Raw genomic sequence first — 21,334 nt, forward strand, 5'->3', positions numbered from 1 at the left:
AAGTGGGACTTGTCTAACTCTGGATTTTCTAGCAATTGTGATTCTACTGCATAAGCTTTGGTGAACCTCACGGGATAAGCTATGAACAGATTCAAGCCAAATGGAACTCCAGGAGACATCTAGTCAATTTATTTTGCTATACATCTGTCATTTTGCTTAAATCTGCATATTTCAACTTGAACCTGATCTGGAGAGTCTGTGAGAACTTTTCTTCAGAAAATTTCTAAGCAAACTGATGCAACAACACATGCACGTCTCTGCCTGCCTGCCATGCATCACCTCGATTTCTAGTTCCAGGAGTATGGGGCAAGCAACCAAATCTAGACTTAACCTGAAAATTACTGGATGGTGTTCACCCTTCCTAGCATCTGTAGATACCTGTCTGAGGGACTATATTGGACAAGACTAAAATATTTCCATCATCCAATACTAAAAAGAGCATGTCTGTCTTTGGATTGCATTCAGGTTTATGTCAAATTCAGTGACAACCTCCTTTTCATATCAGAAGCCAGACTCTAGACCCAAGTTATCTATTAATAAAAGCAAAAACAAACTCCCCAAAACAGATACTGCAAATGAAATTAATATTAATTTTTAATAAGAAGTAATGCTTTAATTTCATATAAAAATGGTAATAAATTAAAAATAATGTAAAATATTACTGCATGCAAAATGGTTGCATTCTGAAAATATCACTGGTCTGATTATATTTGCCATTGCTGAATTTTTACAGTTACAATGAATGCCAGATAATATTGCATGTGAATGGCATCTTTAAGACAGGCAACAGCATACTTACTAACACCGAAGGGCTTTGCATGCTATTTTCCAAATGATTTTAGAAACACATGATTAGCATTTTCAGTGCCGGGGAAAAAAAAAATAGCTGCTTAAAACCAGACATTAATACTAACACAAAAAATGACACAGACTGCATTCAACAACTGAATTAATAGATCCCCAAATGGTACTATCCTCTAAAGAGAGGTTTACAAAAATGTCTATTCAAACCAAATATTTTAAAAACTGCACATATCCCAAGGGGGAATGTAACAATGTTGTTCCTTGTTCTCAGTTAATAGTCAACAGCTTCAGGTTCTTCCATGTCTTTCTATTGCTTTGTGTTATTCATCTCACCTGCCATCCTCTACTGCCCGTGACTGTCAATGTGCCTGATAGCTCAGCTCCAGGACCTGCTGCCACAATCACTTATACTGCCATAAAAAGCACACTGAATGTGATGTGTCACTTGCTGATTGTGATGTAATTTTTGTTTATATAGGGCTACGGTAATCTGCATTAATGAACTGAATATATTGTGTTTCTGCAGAGAGAATGGTATAACAGTAGAATTTTAGGAAAAGATTCAGATCTACTGGAACTGCAAGTGATGGGTGTATATATGTTGCTGTTAACCTTGTAAATTTTTTTTCTCTTCCTAACAACCCTAATATTTATTATAGGTTGAAAGGGAAATGGTGAGAGAAACTTTTGTATTTCTTCTCTGCATAGAAGTGTGACTGTATTTCAAAGAGAGAAGTAACACAGAATTACCATGAAAACTAATGTAATTTTAAGCACAGTGCTTCCTAATCTGAACATGGTCTGGGATAGTTTGTATTGCAGTATTTGCAGTCAGGGCTAACTTTGTACTGACGTCATGCCAAAAAACATTATTATGGTTGTGCACATTTGTATAGAGGAGAATCTTACATGCCTCAAAGAGGTCCTCTTTCAGGCCATTGCTGTATGTAACTAGTCTTAATTATGGCCATTTCCTCACCAGTCCTGTCCCTCAGAGCAGAACATCTTGTGTTGCTTATTTTTAAAGCTGTGAAGGAAACACCAAAAGACAAACACACCTCTGCTAATGAGCAAGGAAAATGTCTGTCGAGTTTCTGTTCCTTTCTGACAATTACAGAAGTCTTTTGAAAAAATACACAGGGCAGCAAGGGAGCAGAGCAAGGCAGTCTTTGTTGGGTAACATGATCACCTCCTTGTCTGTCTTCCCCAAATGTGATGTTTGAAGTTCTAATTCACTTTTATTTCTCTAGAGGACTTAAGACTAGTGCTTTTCCTAAGCCTATCTTGAAAACTTAGGAGGTAATGAAGCCAGGAGCTGGCTCTTGATGAATGGATAAGTTTGAGAGTAAATACAGACTTTTTGGGTCTATCTGCAGTCAATCCTGACACAGACTCACTTGAGTGGAATAGGCAAAGATCTTACTCTTATCTTTCTTTAGATGCTGTATCTCCATCTGTATGTGGGAGGATATGGCAGAAGAAAAGGATAGTTATAGCCTTGGAAAAAATTGCTTAGAGAAGACAGGTTTGGTGTTTTTAAGCAAGTCCCACTACTAAGCTTCAAGAAAATATTTTAGATTAAATATTTATGCCTAGGTGCTTAGGGCTAGACTAAATCTATATGTAAATTGAGGATTCAGTCTATAACACTACACACTTTGAAACTGACCTACTCAGCTAAGTACAAAACAAAGCCTGTGAGGTCCCGAGCTTCTATAACACACTTTCACCATCCATTTTGCAATCAGAAAACTCATCTTCGGGAGCATTAATGTGAAACAGAATCTAACTTAAGTCTATTGTCTTCAAATAAGACCAGAGGTGCAAGGACTGTAGCTCCTGCTGAATTATAATGCCTCTGGTTACAGTCTCCTAGGCGTCTCTAACTTGAAAATGTGGACATCGACACATACTTTCTTAATGGTGATGGTGCGTTCTTGTTTCTGTCTTCAGGCAAGCACAGTGTCATTTCCTTGTTTCCCTAAGTAAATGCTATGTGTGGAACTACGGGCATTTTCTGTATCACTGGCATTTCCAATGTCAGATTTTCAAATACTTCTGGCATTTCAAATTGATTCATTTCCAGCAATAGACTAATTGCATTCCTTCAGCCAACACTCCAGTAGTCTGTACTGGAAAGATAATATATAACAGCACAGTTTCTAAAGAAGAAAAATGGAAAAGGCAAGGTTTCTTGAAGACAGGGTTATAAATGATTTTCCTTCATCATAAATCACATTGTTGAGCTTGGAATAACTTCAAGACTTTAGAATGTTTGAAGCATTAGGAAAAGAAACTCTTGCCAGACACAGAAGAAGAAAAGAACTTTTTTTTTTTTTTTTTTTAAATAAATTGCATTTGCTTGCATTCTGTTTTGGTATCTTGTTTTGGCACATGCCTTCCTTGAAAGTTTCACAGATGTCACTTAGCTTGACATGGAAAGTTCAGCTGAAGTTCACTCTTTAAAACAGGACAGGCCAAGGCTGAGGGAATCATACAGGTCTCACGTTGTGTCCGCATTGCCTGCTGCAGTGTAGCATAGGCTGCTGAGCTGCCTTTAAACGAACAAACCTGATTATCTGAAGCTTTACTAGCAAGAACACCCTGGAACTCTGCCCCAGGAAGTGCGGTATATTTGTGTTAGCTGCCCCTTATCTTTGTGCTGCCACTGCTAGGCTGCTACGCCAGCCCCACATGAGTTGCTGAGAGAGGCTTAATGGGTAGATTCTGTTAATAGACAAATTGTATGTGAAAAAAAAACCGACAAAAGTATATGGCAGAATTGAAGAGGATTCAAACAGCATAAAAGCAAAAGAAAACAAACCACAAATCCCCCACCTTTTGGAAGTGTTAATTACGAAATATGTAATGGCTATGTTGCCTGATGAGGAAGGTTACACCATATTTGTAGGTTTGTACTAGTAAATAGGTCACATTCAGTAGGAGATCACACTTTCACAAAGTTATGAAACCTGATTTCCAGACTGGCATTGTCCTTCATTTCAATCAGTTGCACATGGAAAATCTTTAACGCTCTCATAAAGATGGCACCTGTGTTTTGTCCTTCAAATTTGCTCTCCCATTTTGCCCATGCATTTATTTCTCCACACAGCATTTTTCATCAGAGCATGTGAACAGCAATTGTGTACATGAACTGGCAAGCAGGATTATCTGTGTCGCTCCATGTATGCATCTAGGTGTCCATTCTGAACGTGTGCGCTGAGGATTTTCTTTATGTATACTGTGTAACTGAGGATACAGATTTAGAGATGAGGGTTCATCCCCTTTTTAAGTTTGTTTCCAGCCCTGTACCTTTTACATGTGCATAACAAGTTTGCCATGTATTTTAAGCACTTTCTCTCTTTTCTTTTTGATTTTCAGTCCTAATGCTCTTCCAGAAGAGCAGCCACATTCCAGCTCTCAGTGTGCCCCTCTCAACTGTCTCTCTAAGCCTCCTCCTTACCCCTAATCTTCATATGCAACGTAAGAGAAAATGCAAACAGAGTGGAGTTCATGCAACAAAAGTTGGGGTTGTTCCCAGCAAGCGGGTACACAATCCTGCCTTGTTGCTGCATTGACAAGTCTGGATTCATATTCCCTGCTCCAGCGACTGAGGGAAGGTTGAGAAGAAGAACATAAAGCACAGAGCCCAACCTACCAAGAAGACTTTTTATGGTTCCTCTGATTGTATTCAAACTTTGCTATCACAACTAAAGTGTAGTGAAATTTAACATCTTGACGAAAACGTACCTCCCAACTGCTTGGGTTTAGCTCTGAAGTAACAAGAGACTTAAGCCAATGTTAAAAAAAGTATGTTACAAAAATCCTGCCCTCACATCCTCTAAGTTCAGCCATAGGAACCAGTTTAAATTTCCTTCTGTCATTAAGGGTGTGATATTTATTTCTTACTTTACTTGCACCAGATTTTTGTGTTTATAAAATACAGTCTCTTTTTTTTTCTTTTTCTGAGAGTTGTATTTAACTGATTTTATTTTTAAAAAGAGGAATAGCTTAAGTGAAGAATGACTGTGTTAATATTAAAGAAGGCTCATTGCATTGGCCAGCATATGGCCAATTTTTATTGCACAAAAATGTTGGAAATGGGTTGAATTGGAATGTTAGCAATGACTGTATATTTTGCTGCTGCACTGATATTGTTTATGCACTTGTTTTTTTTAATTCCTATTACACTAGCTTCTGGTTTTGTTCTAGCTCTTCACTGAAAGATAATTTTTAAGCCTAAGAAGGAGATGAAAGGATGATGTATTCAGTTGTTTTCAGTTGTTTGCTTGCATCATAATTATTTTTTTGCATTTCAGACAAGTAGATGAATTGGTGCTGTTTTTTGGGGTTACTTTCTATTTGGTATCTGAGAAAAAAAAATCTAAAATAAGTAAAATGCTGTGTGCTAATTAAAAACATTCTTTCCTCCTGCTCCCATATTCAGGATACTAGCTCGAGGCCTTACCTTGAAAGGCTAGTATGAATGGCGAAGTCATATGCATTTCGTGTGAGGTATTCTGTGGTGAAAGAACTCATGCAGGTAGGGTTCACGGTGTGGATCAAAGTTTGTAGGACTTTATTGTAGTGCATTTTTTCCTTGCCAAAAATCAACAGACACAGAACCTTAGCTCATGTCAGTTTCTGACAAATACTCAGGTGATCTACACTACGCAGACTCTATTGCAACAGTGCACAGTGTTCCTAGTTAAAGATTCTTTCCCGTAAAAGCTGAGTAAGTCTGGGTTTCTTCTTAAAAAGTAGTGAGTTTCAGAACAAAATCAAGGATAGATGAATTTATTTTGCACAGTACCTGACAGCAAGGCAAGTGGCTAAGTAAGGCTAAGTGTTTATGGGCTTCCCGTCTGGTCATCAGCTAGAAAATTAAGTCTGCAGTACTGCCTACCTGCTTACTAATTAGTAACTAGCAGACTCCTTGCTTTGTCAGGTGGCCTTAATTTATTTACAGAAGAGAGGCTTAGATATTTCCACGTCTTTATTCCTTCTCTGCAGCATATATTTGACCTGCAAGTGGGAAACACAGTACAGCCTAAGGTACAGAGCATCTGGGGAAAAAAACACACTGCTGCAGATGTGGTTGGAATAATTCTTTCATATTCTGCCTGAATCTGAGAAAATGAAGTCAGTCTTCTGTTAGTGCTTACCAAATGTTGCGATAAACAAAACATCAGCAAAGGAAAGAATCGGTGACCACTCAGTGTGCCTAACAAATCATTATTACTATAGTACCAGTAACGAAGGTGCTGTAAATAGAAATACTCTATGTCATCACCAATGTATGTCGTGTAACCTTGGCAAAGCAGCTATTGTAACAAAACATTCAGAGTCAGAGGTGGACAAAATAGGAACAAACTGACATCCAATTCTGATCAGATCAAACAGACAACATTCAGCAGTGTTTCGACTTCGGTTTCCATGCGGTTTGCATGATTCTTCTCATATGCATTTACATCTCTATTCAGTATCATACCTAATCTATGTGTTGTCTTGTCATAGAAAAGCCAAGTGAAACCTTGTTCAGCTTTATCATAGTGTCTGACACTGAGATTAGCTTCTATTTTGATTTTTATTTTTTAAAAAACAATATTCTGTCTGAGGCAAACACTGCCTCCAAAAAACATCTCAGAATTCCTGACCTTCTCAGACTGGTGTATGAATATTGTACAGTGGCCACATCTGTGTACAACAAAGACAGCTACTGTATATTGTTAAAAAGAAAAAGAATTTGCATTGCACTTTGAATATAGTTACTGCAGGAGGCACTTGGAATAGTTTTTCCTATTTTCATATCCAACTAAAATGCATTTTCTCTGAATTTAAGTTAAATTAAAAAGAAATTCAGTTAAATACATTTCCTTTCTATATGGATAGAAATTTATTGGAAAAAATGTTGTATTGGAACAGTTGTTTAGAAACATATTTGTTTCCAGTTGTGATTTGCAGAGCAACTTTGGGAATTGAAACATTGTACTGGTATGTCCATGTGGATCAAGAGTTATGGAACAGCATCCAATGATATAGAAATTGTGGCCCCATTTTATAGAAATAAGTGGGTTTATGAGATTTTTTATTCCCTTAAGCTTTAAATTTTTCATTTCTAAGTTTTCAATTTACATTTTTATATGTAATAAAACTTAAGTGTTGGAAATGTAAAGAACTAAAACCAAACCAACTTTAATGTACAAATGGCTGTAGTTATTGCATTGTAAGTTATAAAACTGTGTAGGTCCCTGCGACACCTTTTGTCAGTTAACCAGTACAAAATAAAATACATATCTTGAACTTGAGATGATAAACTCTTCTTTATTATATGATGATTGATAACATACAACTTTGTGAGAGATTTTGTAGGAAATATTTACATGTAGATGAACAGAAACAAAAGCCAGTATTTTTAAGGGTTGCAAAATATTATATTTTGCCCATTTAAAATTAATTTATGATGTGTTGAAATCTATTCTGATTTTTAAAGATAAAAAAAATTATACATGTATTTGTAATGCTTGAGTATACTCAGAAATACTGAAATGTGTCCTACACAGTAAAGAAGCAATTTAAATCCTGCTCTGACTTTTGTATCTGAAATGCAGCTTTTGTTCTGTATGATGGCCTTGAATTTTCATTGAATTTGGAATAGCCTGTTGAGTTCCAAGGCATTTTGTTTTGGGTTTTATTTTTGGATGTAGTGAAAAAGTATACCTTGTTCAGTGAAATGATCCACTTCTGGAAATCCAGTTTATAGGAAATGTGTGGGAAAAAAAATAAAATTTAAAAAAAAAAAAATCCACTAGGAGAAAGAGATGGATGAATAAGTACATTGTAAAATGTAATAGTATGGAAAATATATTTTCTATCAGTCAGAAGGTAAATGGAGGAAAATATTACCATTTTTCATGCTGATTGAACAGAAGTTTCTACCTTCTAGTTGAAGGCAATAGTGATATTCTGTCTGATTGATCTGATTGACAGGCTGGCGTCTCTGTGCTTTCTCCATCCACATTTTTCACAGTAAATTAATGTAATCATAGTTATACAGTAGGATTCATAGAATGAAACTGTAATTAACGCTGCAGGCTTTAATGCCAAGATGACTTTCAGTTTATCTTTTATTTTAAAAAATTGTGAACTTTTTAAAGCCATTTGCCATATTTAAGTGTGAACAGAAAGGAAATTATGTTATGAAATATAACCTCACTTACAAAATATGACCTCACCTATGAAGGTGCTCACGACAGTTATGTTGGAAATACTTAAGTAAGCTGCTAGTAAAATATGACCCAGTCCTTATCACACTGGGAAGAACACCCCTGAGTCTGGGCCCTTATTTTGATACCAACCTTATTGTTCAGCGTGCAATGCCAAAGTCAGTAGTTGTGCTACCAATTCCACTATAGCTGGATTGATCATCATACAAGGTATATATTATATCAGCCCTTCTGAAGTGTGTTCCTTTCTTTGGTGGAAGATGCCTATTCACTGAGGTTACAGTAAATTTCTTTCTTTTGTACTTCTGAAATCTTCATTTGCAAATGGCAGACATTGATGTTTTGCATTTGAAGTGTGATAATTGCTGTAGTTACCTCTTCAAAAATTCCAGTCACCACTTTTCTTCAGTTTTCCTTTGCTGTGTGTGCAGTGAGTCTGAAAGGGATATACAACATTCAGGCTTTTTTAGCCATTAAGTTTTTTTTTTTTAGTATAATTAAACATCCTGTGGAAAAGAAGCTAAAAAGCAATTGCCTTTCACCTTCAGGCAAAAATGCATTTAAATATGCAGTGTAAAATGCATGCATGGGATTCTTAACATTGTGTAGCTTTTCCATATCTATAGCTAAGCTAGAAGATTCTTATTTCTTGAGAGATTTGCATATTCCTCCTGCTAGAAAGGCAAGAGGACTATTACAAAGAGTCTGTATATTTCATTTGGAGGTGTATGGCTTAAATCCTTATTAGTTTTTAATCTGTTTCCCACGGAGTTCTTGAAAATCCCCTATGTGAAATGGCAATCAAGAGAAAACTGACAAAAGGTAAAGGAAAAATCATATATTCTATGACTGGAGTTAATGTGTGGACAGACTCTGGATGATGGGGCTTTGTGTTTCAAAAATGTCTTTCTACAGAGCTCTCTATTTGTTTTGATTATCATGATTTGCTGTAAAACAGAGTGGAGAAGAGTGTGTGTTTTTTCTCAGTATTAGTAATCTGAGTTGAACAGTTTTTATTGAGTATATGGTTATTGGATTTCAAAAATATTTTGGAAATCAACTGATTTCCAAGTGATTGTTAAAAGTTTCAAGTAGAGTGGCTTGCTAGCTGAGTTGTTATTTTATCAGCTGTGAAGAAGAAATAAGAGTAATCTAGCTTTTGCTTCCCCTACTGTTCACAGATATGGCTATGTGTGCTATGCCAGTGGATAAATTAAGTCCATTTTATTAGTTATTGCCCTATTGATTTTCTGCCCTGTGGTTTGACTGTTAAAGGGTTAATTAACTTGATCCTTTGTAAACCATTAAAAAAAACCCCAACTGATGTTTTGTGACTTTTGTAATCTATTGAATGTTTCCATTTGCATGATGTTCTGTATCTAACAAACCATACAGATTGCTGTGTTCCTTTCAAAAGAGTTTTAACATTGGTGGAGTTTGTGACAAATTTGTATACTGTATGTTTACTGCTGTAATAACTCAGCTACTCCTATGTTGAATTGATATTATGTTGTCCTGCCTTCTTGGGGTTAAATGATAGAGTGTTTCTAGGTGGTGAAGAATATAAAAGTGTATCTGTTCATTTGCTAAAGACTGAATATTGGAAACTCTTCTTGTTGCTACTTTATGCTGAAAGCAAAAAAAGTTAATTAATTCTTGTTTCCAAAAATGCATCATTTGTTTTTAAAATGGAAGTAATTCCCATGTTAACTCTTCCTTGTCCTTGTAGACAACCCTAGATTAATGCCTTGTGAGGGATTCATAAAGTCTGTGCTTGTACATGTGTAATATGATCATGCAGTCAAATGGTTGGGAAAAACACTCTAGTGCTGAAGAAAATAATTAAAAGAAGACAATATACTGATTCTTACATCTTTATGTTCCAATTAAAATTACAGTGTAATGCATAACTGTTCCAGTGAATAAACTGGCCATTTTTGTTCATTTAATGCCATGCTGTCTGGTCTACTTCTATTTATATCAGTTTGCAGTGTGTTGGCTTGGCTAAAACTTTTTCATTTATTTAGTTCTTAAAGATCCATAATGGTAAGTTTAAAAGGTATCAGGTAAGAAGTTAAGGGAAATCAACATTAAATGAAAAGGGAATCAAAATTAAAGCAAAGGTGCTTTCTCTGTGTTCTGAGATTGAAACAGATACTAAAATTCTGGTTCTCCACACAGTGTTTCCGTAAGATTTGGGTAACCTCTGAAATGCTGCAGCATCTGCATAAAGTCTCAGTACAAAAATGCATTGTAAGATGCAAATCTCAACCCTCCGGGGATGTGAAAGCAAAGGAAGAACTGAGGTTAGCATAAAATTGGCTTGGGAGCACTGTGTACAGTACAACGTACCATACTATCCTACCTGCTTTTTAAAGTAAGAAATATCCTTTTCCCTTGTGGAAGAGCCTTGTTCTCAGGTCAAGGGAGTCCAAATCCTGCCCCAGCAGCCAGTCCTGCACTGATGTGAGAGCTTGGCCCTGGCAGGCAGGCAGCTGCTGCAGCTCCTCTGGTGAACCTCACTGCTTCACAGGGTCTCTGAGGGGTACCAAATGTCCAGCTTTTAGAAACAGGCAGGAAAAGCGAAGAGCTTGAAGGAAGGATTGCACCTCCAAGCCCTCTGTGTTCTTTGACTCAGTGGGAACAATTGGAGGGCTGGGTTTGTTTTTGGCTGGCCGGAGAGGTGCTTTGGATAGTAACAGGATTTGTGCATGATGACAGAAATGCAGTTCAAGAGCTGCTACTTGTCTAGAAGTTCCTCCCACTTCTCTCTTTTCTTCCTTTTTTTCATCTAGCAGGGGGAGGTCTCCCACCTTACCTCTGTTTATTGCAGAAGTACCTTTGCAACAGCATTCCATGACCATTTTAGCAAAAGTATGACTGCTCTGGATAGAATTTTCTTACATTGGGTGTTCCTCCCCTTTGATTTTAAATTAAACGAGTTTGAGTTAAAAAAAAAAAAAAAAAAAGCGGGAGGGGGTGGGGAGAGAACCAGACTTTTCCTTCTCAGTGTGTTTGTTTTGATAGCAGTTTCGCAGAGGGTTGCTCCTTGTGTGAACATTCATGTGGCAAAGTTGATTTGAGAAATTTCTAACCCATATTGCTCCTTCCCCTTCCTCTGTATCATCCTTTCAGCTGGTCTTGTGCAGCTCTCTGAGAAGCAGTGGTATGAGTAAGGTCACTGAAATAGTCTGGGCAAAAAAAACCCTCCAAAAAATACATTTTTTGTTTCCAAATAAAATGTCTGTGTAGTAAGTCCCCTGAGATGCACCATTACCCCTTGTTCTGGAGCAGGATGTAATTTCTGACAAATGAACTATTGTTTTTCCTATAAAATATACCAGATGATAATAGGAAACATTCCAAAACTAAAGTTTACAGTGACTGCCACTTCAAGTCTTTTATTCAGGACATCTCCCTTGATAAATGCTGCAATGGCACTTAGAGAAATAAGAGCACTCTGAGTTATACTTAAAGGCAGCAGGCACCATCGTTTGACTCTCTTAACACCACAAAGCATTGACAGGCCACTGGCAAATCAGGCTGAGCACAAAAAGTTACTGCATAATTTTGAACAATGTTGAAGCCTAGATTTCATGAGACCAATAGTAAGAACAGAGGTACTAATTATGATGTGGGCCATATCAAAGGTCCTGATGTGCACATCTTCTAGCAGCCTGTGAATGACAAATGTAGAAAATAAAATTTTATATATAGAACAAAATGAAGGAAAATTGAGCTAAAATAGATAATAATAATTGTGTGCATCCTCGGAAAAAAATATTTGGAATAAAGCCAGCTCTCATCTATCTGTGGATGCTAAAGGCATAGGCACCACTACCTTCCTCTCAGTGGAAGGTTTGAGTGATTGCCTGCATGAAAGAAGAAAATCCTAACTTTGCACAAAAGTAAGACTCAATACTATAGCTGCCTACTCAGCAGAAGCTTAATAACCCAGTAAAAAATACAGACCTTTACAAAAATGATTCCTTCTTGACTAGACCAGTATATTAGAAAACACACATTTCACTCATTATTTATAAATTCTCTTGTATCATATTGGAGATATCTAACTCCAGGAATAAGGTTTGGTAGGTGGTTTTGGAGAAAAATAAACAAACAAATGTTTTAATTATTGTTATTATAATACATAATTGAGAAAATACTATTTGTGGGAAAGCTCCAGATGAGGGGGGCAAAGAAGTCCTTTCATCTCCCTTAAGTGAGTTACTAGGAAACTTTGGAAATAAGAAGTGAGACAGTTTATAGAATCATAGAATACCAGGTTGGAAGGCACCTCAAGGATCATCTGGTCCAATCTGTCTTGGCAAAGCATGATCTAGACTAGATGTCCAGCATCCCGTTCAACCTTGTCTTCAAAGTGTCCAGTGCTGGGGAGTCCACCACTTCCCTGGGGAGATTATTCCAATGGCTGAGTGTTCTCATTGTAAAAAATTTTCCTTTTGTGTCAAGTCAGAATCTCCCCAGGAGTCTTCTCCATGTGACTCCTTTAAAATTACTTCATAGGATTCCCTATCTGGGGAGGGCTGCCAACTTTTTTTGGTGTTGATTAACCTCTCTCAATGAAATTGATTTTTTGCTATTCAATGCTGGCATATAGGTTGAGGTATTAAAACAGGCCATCTACTCACATTAGGAATATAATATGGAAAGTTATATGAGTACAGAGCTCCCTTGAAGATCAAAATCTGAATGCAGAGGATGTGGGCCCAATATTTTGTTTCCTTTCACAGAGATGGGAAAGGCCTATAATCACAGGTGAAAAAGAGCTATTGTTTTCACAGCACACAGGTCTTCTTCTATCCCCCTATACATGACTAAATGGCAGAAACTTCTCTTAGAGATAGAAGACATCTGTAAACTCAGATGGCTCAATACCAGTCCACCCAAGGTAGCTCTTTCTACAGTCATAGTTTGTTAATGCTATAAGATGAAGCAGCAGCTGTCCTTTGTAGCTGTATGGATGCTACTATCAGGCCCTAGACCAGGGAAGTTACTTTAGAATCAGGTGGGGTTTCACCCATATCATTCACAGTTGGTTGGGAAACTTGTTCTGACCTGAATGAATGGACCTGCCATTCAGTTCATTCCTTTGAAACTGGATTTAAAGAGATCCCTGGGTTGGAGCAAAGCACCAGGGACTTCAGTGGGCTCCATCTGGATGTTGGGTATTTACCTACGTGGAGCAGATGGCGGGACTCTGGGCATAACACAGAGTATCTCGTGCAATGTGAAGATGCGAATGATGCGTGCTTTCGTGACCAGCTTGTGACTCAAATTCAGCCATCCAAAACATTAAATTAGAACTTATATAAATGCACTGCATACAAATACCAGCAATCTCAAAGTCCTACATTACTTAAAAACAGAGTGCCTCTGTGAAGCCATCACTGCTTTCAAAGGTTTTTGTTATCTAAGCCAAATGCAAAGTAGCTCTTTTTATCTTCAAAGAACTCTATGCATATTAATTCATTCCCAAAACATCTTTGCAAAATAGGTACTGTTATCTCTCACCTACAGATAGACAAATTGAGACTGTGTGATGGGAAAACATCAACACTTAACAAAGTGAGCCAAGTTTCTTTAAGTGTAACCCTTCACCTCTCCACATACATCCACCCTGCACAGACTGGAATACCAAAGTGGTTTTGGATGCAATAACCAGGTACTCTCAGCTAGGTGAGGTCTTTTGTCCATGTGGTACATACCCTGCCCCAGAACCTGCATTGCTCAAGTGCTTGAGTTGGTGCAGAGCTCGTTCCCTGTTTCTGCAGTGCTTGGTATTAATAGATCCTTGCTATATATAGCTCAAGTTTAACATCCACTTTCTGGTTTTAATTTCCTTAGACCTGTGCCCTCCTTCTGACTGACTGTAAACCAAAAAGGCAATTTGACTCACTAGGCCCAAGATGAAAACATTGCCTAAACATGGGAAAACTTTTCTTCCCTCAACAATGTTAGCTCAGTAAAATATAGATGTTCTTTTTCTGATAGAGAACTTGGATTTCCTTTAAAGTGACTGCATCCTTTTAAAGCCTGTGTTCAAAATCATGAATATAAATCTGCAACAGAGCTCAAATTAAGATTCTGGAGTTTCTGAAGTTTCAGACTCCTCATCTATGCAGTTACACTTAGTACTTGAATATACACTTATGCTTGACTATAAAAGCACAGCACACTTCAGAATGGTAAACTTACAGCCATTTGCAGTGCATAAAGCCTCAGATGTGTACCGTAAAGCTTACTTGAAGTACTGAGTTCCATTAGTGTTAGATCTCTGGAGGTAAAAATACATTCTTAGAAATATTCATGGAATGCTATTTTTGAGATTCAGGATACAAGAACAAGTGGAATAGGAGTAGCGTTTATATCCTTTTCACAGCCTTTGCTCCAAATAATCACATTTCATCCCAGAAAGATCCAAGGGAGGCTGTGGAATGTGGAACAGAATGAAAGAAAACAAGGGTGGATGAAGCTAACTTAGAGGAGTTTGCAAATACAGCAACAGCTTTGAAGTCACTCTGTTTTAAGCCACTATAAATTATTGAGAAGCATGCTGAAACTCCTGTGCATGTACCATATGCCTCATTAGAGGCAATATTAAGTACCTGACAGCTTGGATTTTACAATAAAGAAAAGAAACAAAGTTAAGGGAGTATTGCAACATTGAGACTGGTATTTTCTCTTTCAGAGCTGGAAGTAATAGTTATGCTTTACTTTTCACAACATGTTCTGCCAGCTAATTGTTCTCCAGGTGTTGATTTGTTAAGGAGAGAACCAAACTGTTTGAGTAAGCTTCCACAGGGAGGCAATGGTTAATATTTAATGTATACAGCACCTTAGCAGTACAAGGCTCTTTAAACAAAGTACAATCCCATGTTATAGGTTAGGCTAGGCATTGGAAATAAGTGCAAAGCAATGGCAAAGAGCACTTCATTTCATGGTCATGCATTTCTACTGAGACAGAGCCCCTACTCCCAGCTGCAGCCCTTCCTGGATCTTACGAATCCCATGTAAGGAGCACACTAGAGGAACAGCTTATAGCAGCCACCAGATCCTTCCGCACAAGCTGTCATCTTTTCCTCAGGAGTCACTGCCAACTGTCCCATCACTTAAGCAGGCAGGAGCCCCTCTAAGAAAAGGGAGAAGCTGCAGGGCCCATAAGAGTTGGTGGCTAGGAGCTGGCTACTGCCACCATCAGCAACTTTTAGCACAGCCCACTGCCAGTTCTCTAGCAGCCCCTCAGAAAAGCACTGCCAGGATCTCACTGGCACGTATTTTCCTGTCAGATCAGGAGGAACCTGTGGAACATATCAGAAGCAGCTTTGCCTAATTTATTAATTCACAATTTTCAATAGCAAATTTAACTTGATCTGGCAGAAAGGTAGAAAGACTATTGATTCTGGATGCGGGGTACATCTAGAAGAGTTGCCACGCTCGCCCTGAGAATCAGACCCCACTAAAATGTCTGAAATGAGGAATTTAGACCATTTTTTTTTTTAACTTTTTTTTCATAGTGGCTGTTGGTTGTCACCACAGAAGAAAAGAAGAAACAGAAGAAGAGTAGAACATTTTCTTGAACATAGCTTGCTCGCTTTCTCCTTTTTACTAACATGATGGTATGGAAGTTTGTTTTCACCTGTAGTTAATGCAAATCAAAGCTAAAGCACTGTTACTAATGGTATCTAAATGTCTGACCTTAATTGGACAGCAGGAAACATTTCATTAACCTGTAGTGGTGATAATGAAGAATATTCTGACTTCTAAAAGCAATCGGTCTTTGTTAAATGAATGCAGTTCTGCAAGACTCATCTAACAAAACTGATTAAATAGCAATTACTCCCCCTAAGCAGCAGTCCTCCAGTAAAGCTAAGGGACATGCGTGATAGCTTTATCTCAACATGTTTGCTATAAATTTCAAGAATTTTCTTGCAATAGACGAAATGCTTCTGAGCAGCAAAAAAGGGGTAAGATAAAATTAAAAATTGAAGCAGTACTTAGCAGAAATGTTTCTTCCAGCTACATGTCAGCATTCTGTGTGGTAGAGAAATAAGCCCTGTCTGTAGGGGGTATGAATAGGATTCTTTCCTACAGTAGCTGAAAGTGGACAAAACCTGCTGCTGTGTAGTCCCCATAACTACTTTTGACAGGGCCCAAAACTGAAACAGGGGGAAATAGATTAAACACAACAATGTTCCCTCTTACACAGTCAGGCAAGACAGAACAGAGATTTATATCAGAAGCATTTCCTGGGTGAAAAGAAGCTGCCATGGATTTTCTTTTGAGGGCTATCTACCCATCCTTTTTTGTTCCAGCCGTTAATACCTAAGATTTGTCTAACCCTGCCTTGGAGTGCCTGTCATGGGTTATTTCTGATATTTGAATCCTAATTCACAATGTTGACCTCACAGCTCCTTCTCACAAGGAAGTAAAGCCACCTCTAAGATGTGGCAGTAAGTTACAAATGAGGTGGGTGCATTTTTTTTTGTGTAAGCCAGCATAATGCTATACATGCTTGGTCTCCAGCCTGGTCTGACACATGCTGGGTGCTTGAGTCCCTCTCATTTTTGTAAGCCACTCCCCAGGCTAAGAAGGCAGAGCCTGCAGCCTCAGGCTAAAAGTCATATCATATCTTTGAATGCTGGATTTGGTGTTTGCCTGCTGATTTAACTGAGGTTAAGAATCTGCCTCGCGTTTTCTTGCTTAGTCTTTCTATCTCTGCTGCCCACACTGCAATTGCTTTGTGCATTGTAATTGCTGCTGCCATCGGAAGAGACTTTTTGTCTGGAATGTGCATAAGGGCCTGAGATGAGATTCTTCTCTAATTACTATCCTACTCTATCTTTTGCTGTATTGGTTCTTGTTCCTCATTATACTTCCCTGCTTGCAGAACTGGTTTGTGGGTTATACCATATGTAGTTCACAGAAGATTCAAAATGTGTGATTAGCTGTACCCTAACTTAGGCAGGACTTGGCTTGGGTAGCTATGTATTTAGCTATGGATTTTCTGTATCATAAGCTGCATTTTCATTTTAGTTTCTATTTGGAATTTCATATCTAACAGAGAATGGCTTTTTTCCGTCAGATCTCAGAGAAGGTACTGTCCAAGTCAGCTTTAAATAAGCTAATGTTTGTAATCGTTAGAAACATTATACATGTATTTTTGTTGGGCGTTGAGTTCATTCATCTTCTTTTTCAGGGTTCTGTAGATTAATGCTCTAAAAATATGTTACTACACAGGTTACTGCACAAGGTAGTACTCAGAGAAATCAAAGCTAGAGGCATAAACTGAATTCCGGAAAAAATTTATTGTGTAACTGAGAAGAAAATAAGAAGTAAAGAAACTTGACCAGAAGCAACAACAGAAATGGTGTTGCTCAAGGAGTCAGTAAAAGGTCTTCAAGTCTTCTGAAGGCTGTTTCTATTAGGAGAAGAAAAGGTTAATACAAAGAGGTTTACTGTAGGAACAGTGGTTTACATACAAAGTGAAGCACTTATTTTCTCACAAACTAAACAAAGATTGCCTATAAAGTCCCATTTCCCTGAATGCCTTAGGGCTCCAGCAGCATGACGTGAGTTCTTTCAACTTTTTTTTGAGGCTAAACCTTGCCAGCTGTCCTTGCCTTCCTTCTACACCCCTGTGTGCTTCTATAGGCTTCCTGCTGTTCCTCCCACATGCAAATAGGTACAATTAAATCAAGTCTCCACCACTGCATTTCTCACCACCACCAAAGAAAGCTTCAGAGCCAGATGGCCCAGATATTGCCCGTACCTGAACAGGTTAGCTGTAGCTTACCAGTTACTTCGCTTGCCATACAACAGGGGGATGTGTAACTCTTCCCACACTTTGCCAAGTGTGGGAGGTATGCTGCAAGGCTTTTATTCAAGCAGTGTCATTTTCTGACCTTCATACATTTTAAGCAGTATCAGCACTGTCTACGTTTAAGCTTATTTTTCTATTCTTGGATCCCTTCAGTTATTACACTAAATTTTTAATCATTTAGGGTGATGTTTTCCAAGATAATATCTCAGATTGACTTCTTACACTTGGAGAAATGTTTTTCCTCTTGCTGACATTGCCAAAAGACTCTCTGTCTCTCCCTGGAGATGGAGAACAAGAGAGGTTGAGAGCAGTGTATAAAAAAGGAGGAAGGGCATTCCAGAAAGGGCAGCTGGTTATTACACTGTAAAAGCAGGCAGAACAGCCCGGTTGCTGGTGTATGGCAGTTCAGAGCCAGCTTGAACCAGCAGCGTCAGGTCTGTGCTGTAACTGACTGAAAAGAACAGGGACAATAAGCTACTCTAAGAAGCCTGTACTGCACTGCAGTACACCAATGCTCTACAATTACCATGAATTTCTTCTATCACAGGCTGTCACCTCACCGCTTTAAACACATCAGTGTGCTCCAGGAGGATTTTCTCAAGAAAATTATATTTTTGTGACCGATCTCCTGATGCCAGAGTTGTCATGATTCTGTTATCCAAGGTGACCTTTATTTTCCAGAGTGACATTGTAATAAGTTACCACTCACTGATAACATCGCAGAAACAAAATCAACATAGTTCCTGCCTTTTGGTTCAGATTTGTAGGGTGTGTGCATTTGCCCTTGCCTCCTTAGCTGTTTTCCTTCCAGGAGCAGAGCTTTATGTTTAAAGAGGCAAGTACAAAGTTCAATAATAAATGATAATTATGCCTGGCTAAAGATTTGCAGTTGAGCAATCGGGTACTACTTAGGTTAATCTCAGTTACCGCTTACAAGAGAAACAAAGAAAGATCTTCTATTTCCAATTTTACTTTCATTCCCATAGCTTACATCTTGTATTTTACTACTGTATTGACATCTTGGACAACTTTGAACAAATCACTTTATCCCATTATACCTATTTTTCTGCCCTGTCAATAGAGGCTGATACTTCCTCCTTGGTACATAGAGAATTATTAATGAGAGGTTCTTTGCCTCTCTTGCTCTCTCCTTGTTTAAATCAGTAATACTAAACATTACTTAGTATTAGAATTGATCTGAGTCCAGAGGAAGATTTAAATGCATACCAGGGTTCTGAAAGGAGATTTTTATCTGAATGAGTTAATGATTGATCCTTGGTACACATCCATGAGCTATTCGTAGGTAAAGTTTAAAAGAATCTCTAGGTCTTTGCAATAGTCAGCAGGTACTGGTGCTCTTCATAACATAAGTATATTCATCTCCATATGCCCAGCCCAGGTCAGGTGACTGAAGTCAGGAAATAAATTATTCTTTTATCTCTGAACCCCTGCTTTTTTGTATGTTTGCAAAAGTAAAACCTCACATTTGCAATTGCAAGCACACAAATAAAATCCAGGAGGTGATTTGACTGCCTCATTTTTAGTGGGAAATGAAAGGGGAGGCTGTAAGCTATCAACCCTCTTCTGAAAGTGATTTCTCAAACAGACAAAGAGTGAGGATCTTGGCACATGGTGACAGATGTCCCAGCTGCACCAGTTCTCCCACCCTGTGCTCACTGCTGACTTGCTCTCTAACATGGAAAGCAGAAGAACGACTCTTTTAATTTCTGCCTCATGATCCCTTGCTGCTGCACGTGTGGTAGCAGCAGCACCACCACGACCTCTCACCGCTGCCCTGCCTCACATGGGTCAAACAGGGCTTCACACAGGTGATCCTCTGACATCAGGAGGAGGTGTGTTACTGTCAGGCCCTGCATGCCAAGAAAGCCTGCTAGAAAGGACTCAGCATGAGCCTCACACTGTAGCACAGGACTCTGGCAGAAGGCGATGCCTCATCACGTGGTTCCCCCATGCAGATGTGTTGCATGCATGACTGTGGGTGCTGACAGAAGGTATGCTCCTCCCTCAGGAGACAAGGAAGTTGCAAAGTCAGCAGCTTGCCTAAGCAGTCCATAAAATCCTATTATTGAAGATGTAAGAGCATAAGGGTGGCTGTGTGGGTCAAAGGAAAGGTCTCTCTCACCCACTTCACTTCTCTGACAGTGGCCAAAAAAAGACATAGGAGCAGGGCAAGTGCAGAGGGGTACTTCTGCAGAATATTCTTCCAAGCTCCAGCAATTCATGGGCTTCCAGACAACTGAAGGTTATGTTGGACCATTGCCAAAGGGAGAATGTCCCTGAGTGTAGCTGACTGCACTCCTCTTTCATGAGGAAATCCTCCAAGTATGGCTGATGGCAAATGAGGTAGCATGTTACAAAACAGGAGGCCATGTTTTAAAAAAAGCCCTAAAACCTGGGGTTTCAGAAGCCCAGGAAATCCCTGTGTAGTGGGGCGACCACTTTGCAACTGGTTTGCCTCTACCTGCACCACATCAAGTTCCCTGACAGACCAAAAAGCTCTCATCCTGCCTACCACTGACTACCATAACCTACTCTCAAGGTGGCTCAGGTGGAGATGTTCTGACTTTAAACATCATGTCTCAGTTAAACAGGTGCTTTCAGACCTGTTGCTATAAATGAACCTAATCCCAGGTCTCACAGTAGTAAAGCTTTTTCATTGCGTTTCTCAGTAGATATTGATTAAAATTTAGAGAGAGAGAGGTTCAACAGCTTTGGCCTGAACAAGCCATTTTAGCAGGAATTATTACTGACGCCAGTATTGCAGCTTAATTCCTGGCATCAAAACTCACTTTTAAGTGCTAGGACTCAGATGCCTTTCTGAGGGGGACTGCATTATGGCAAACTTCTTTTACATACACAGATAAATCTTACAGGAACTGGGCTTCCTCTTCCAGGGAGGGAGTTTCAGAGGTAGATCGTGAGAAAACAGTATAGAGGGGCAGCATGGGAACACGGTGGGGCTGCGAGGCGCAGCTTGGTTAGCCAGGGGCAGGCGCCCGCAGGGCCGGGGTCACGACCGGGGCCGGCGATGCTCGGCACCGGCCGGGAGGAAGCAGAACAGGTGGAGCGGCAGCGTTACCCACTTCCCTGCCCGGGCCGCGGGGGGAACTTGCGCCGCGGTGGCTGGGATCAGGAAAGCGGCCGCGCAGTCCGGCCAGGGACGGGCAGCGGGGGCTGGGTCTCGCCATGCCGGCGGGAGGCAGCGCCCGGAGCGAGCAGCCGCTGGGCAGGTAGCGCGGGAGGAGGTGCCCGGGCGGGTGGTGGCGGAGAGGGAAGGGGCGGGGAGCGGCGGCAGGTGAGGGGCCGGCGCGGGAGGCGGTGCAGGCGGGCTGGGAGGGAGGTGCAGTCCTCGGGCTATGCCGGCCCTACTGACCGTGGGGCGGGAGGGGCGTTGAGGAGTCTGCGACTTCTCCGTCACCGTGCCTCTCCCCGTCTGTCC

General features: G+C 39.5%; 1 protein-coding gene across 6 annotated transcripts in view; it reads left to right on the top strand.

Moving 5' to 3' along the window:
- BICD1 (BICD cargo adaptor 1) overlaps positions 1-9,979 on the top strand; it is a 173,936-nt gene extending 163,957 nt beyond the window's left edge. For 4 of the 6 annotated variants that reach the window (XM_030481151.1, XM_030481142.1, XM_030481143.1 and 1 more), the window contains one exon: positions 4,186-9,979. In XM_030481151.1, coding sequence (XP_030337011.1) covers positions 4,186-4,273 — 88 coding nt within the window. In that variant the 3' untranslated portion in view covers positions 4,274-9,979. The remainder of the gene's footprint in view (positions 1-4,185) is intronic. The other 2 variants (XM_030481147.1, XM_030481149.1) reach the window with 2 other exon arrangements.
- The last annotated feature ends 11,355 nt before the right edge of the window (positions 9,980-21,334 follow it).

Source organism: Strigops habroptila, chromosome 3 (assembly GCF_004027225.2).
Source record: "Strigops habroptila isolate Jane chromosome 3, bStrHab1.2.pri, whole genome shotgun sequence".
In the NCBI taxonomy this organism is placed as follows: Eukaryota; Metazoa; Chordata; class Aves; order Psittaciformes; family Psittacidae; genus Strigops; species Strigops habroptila.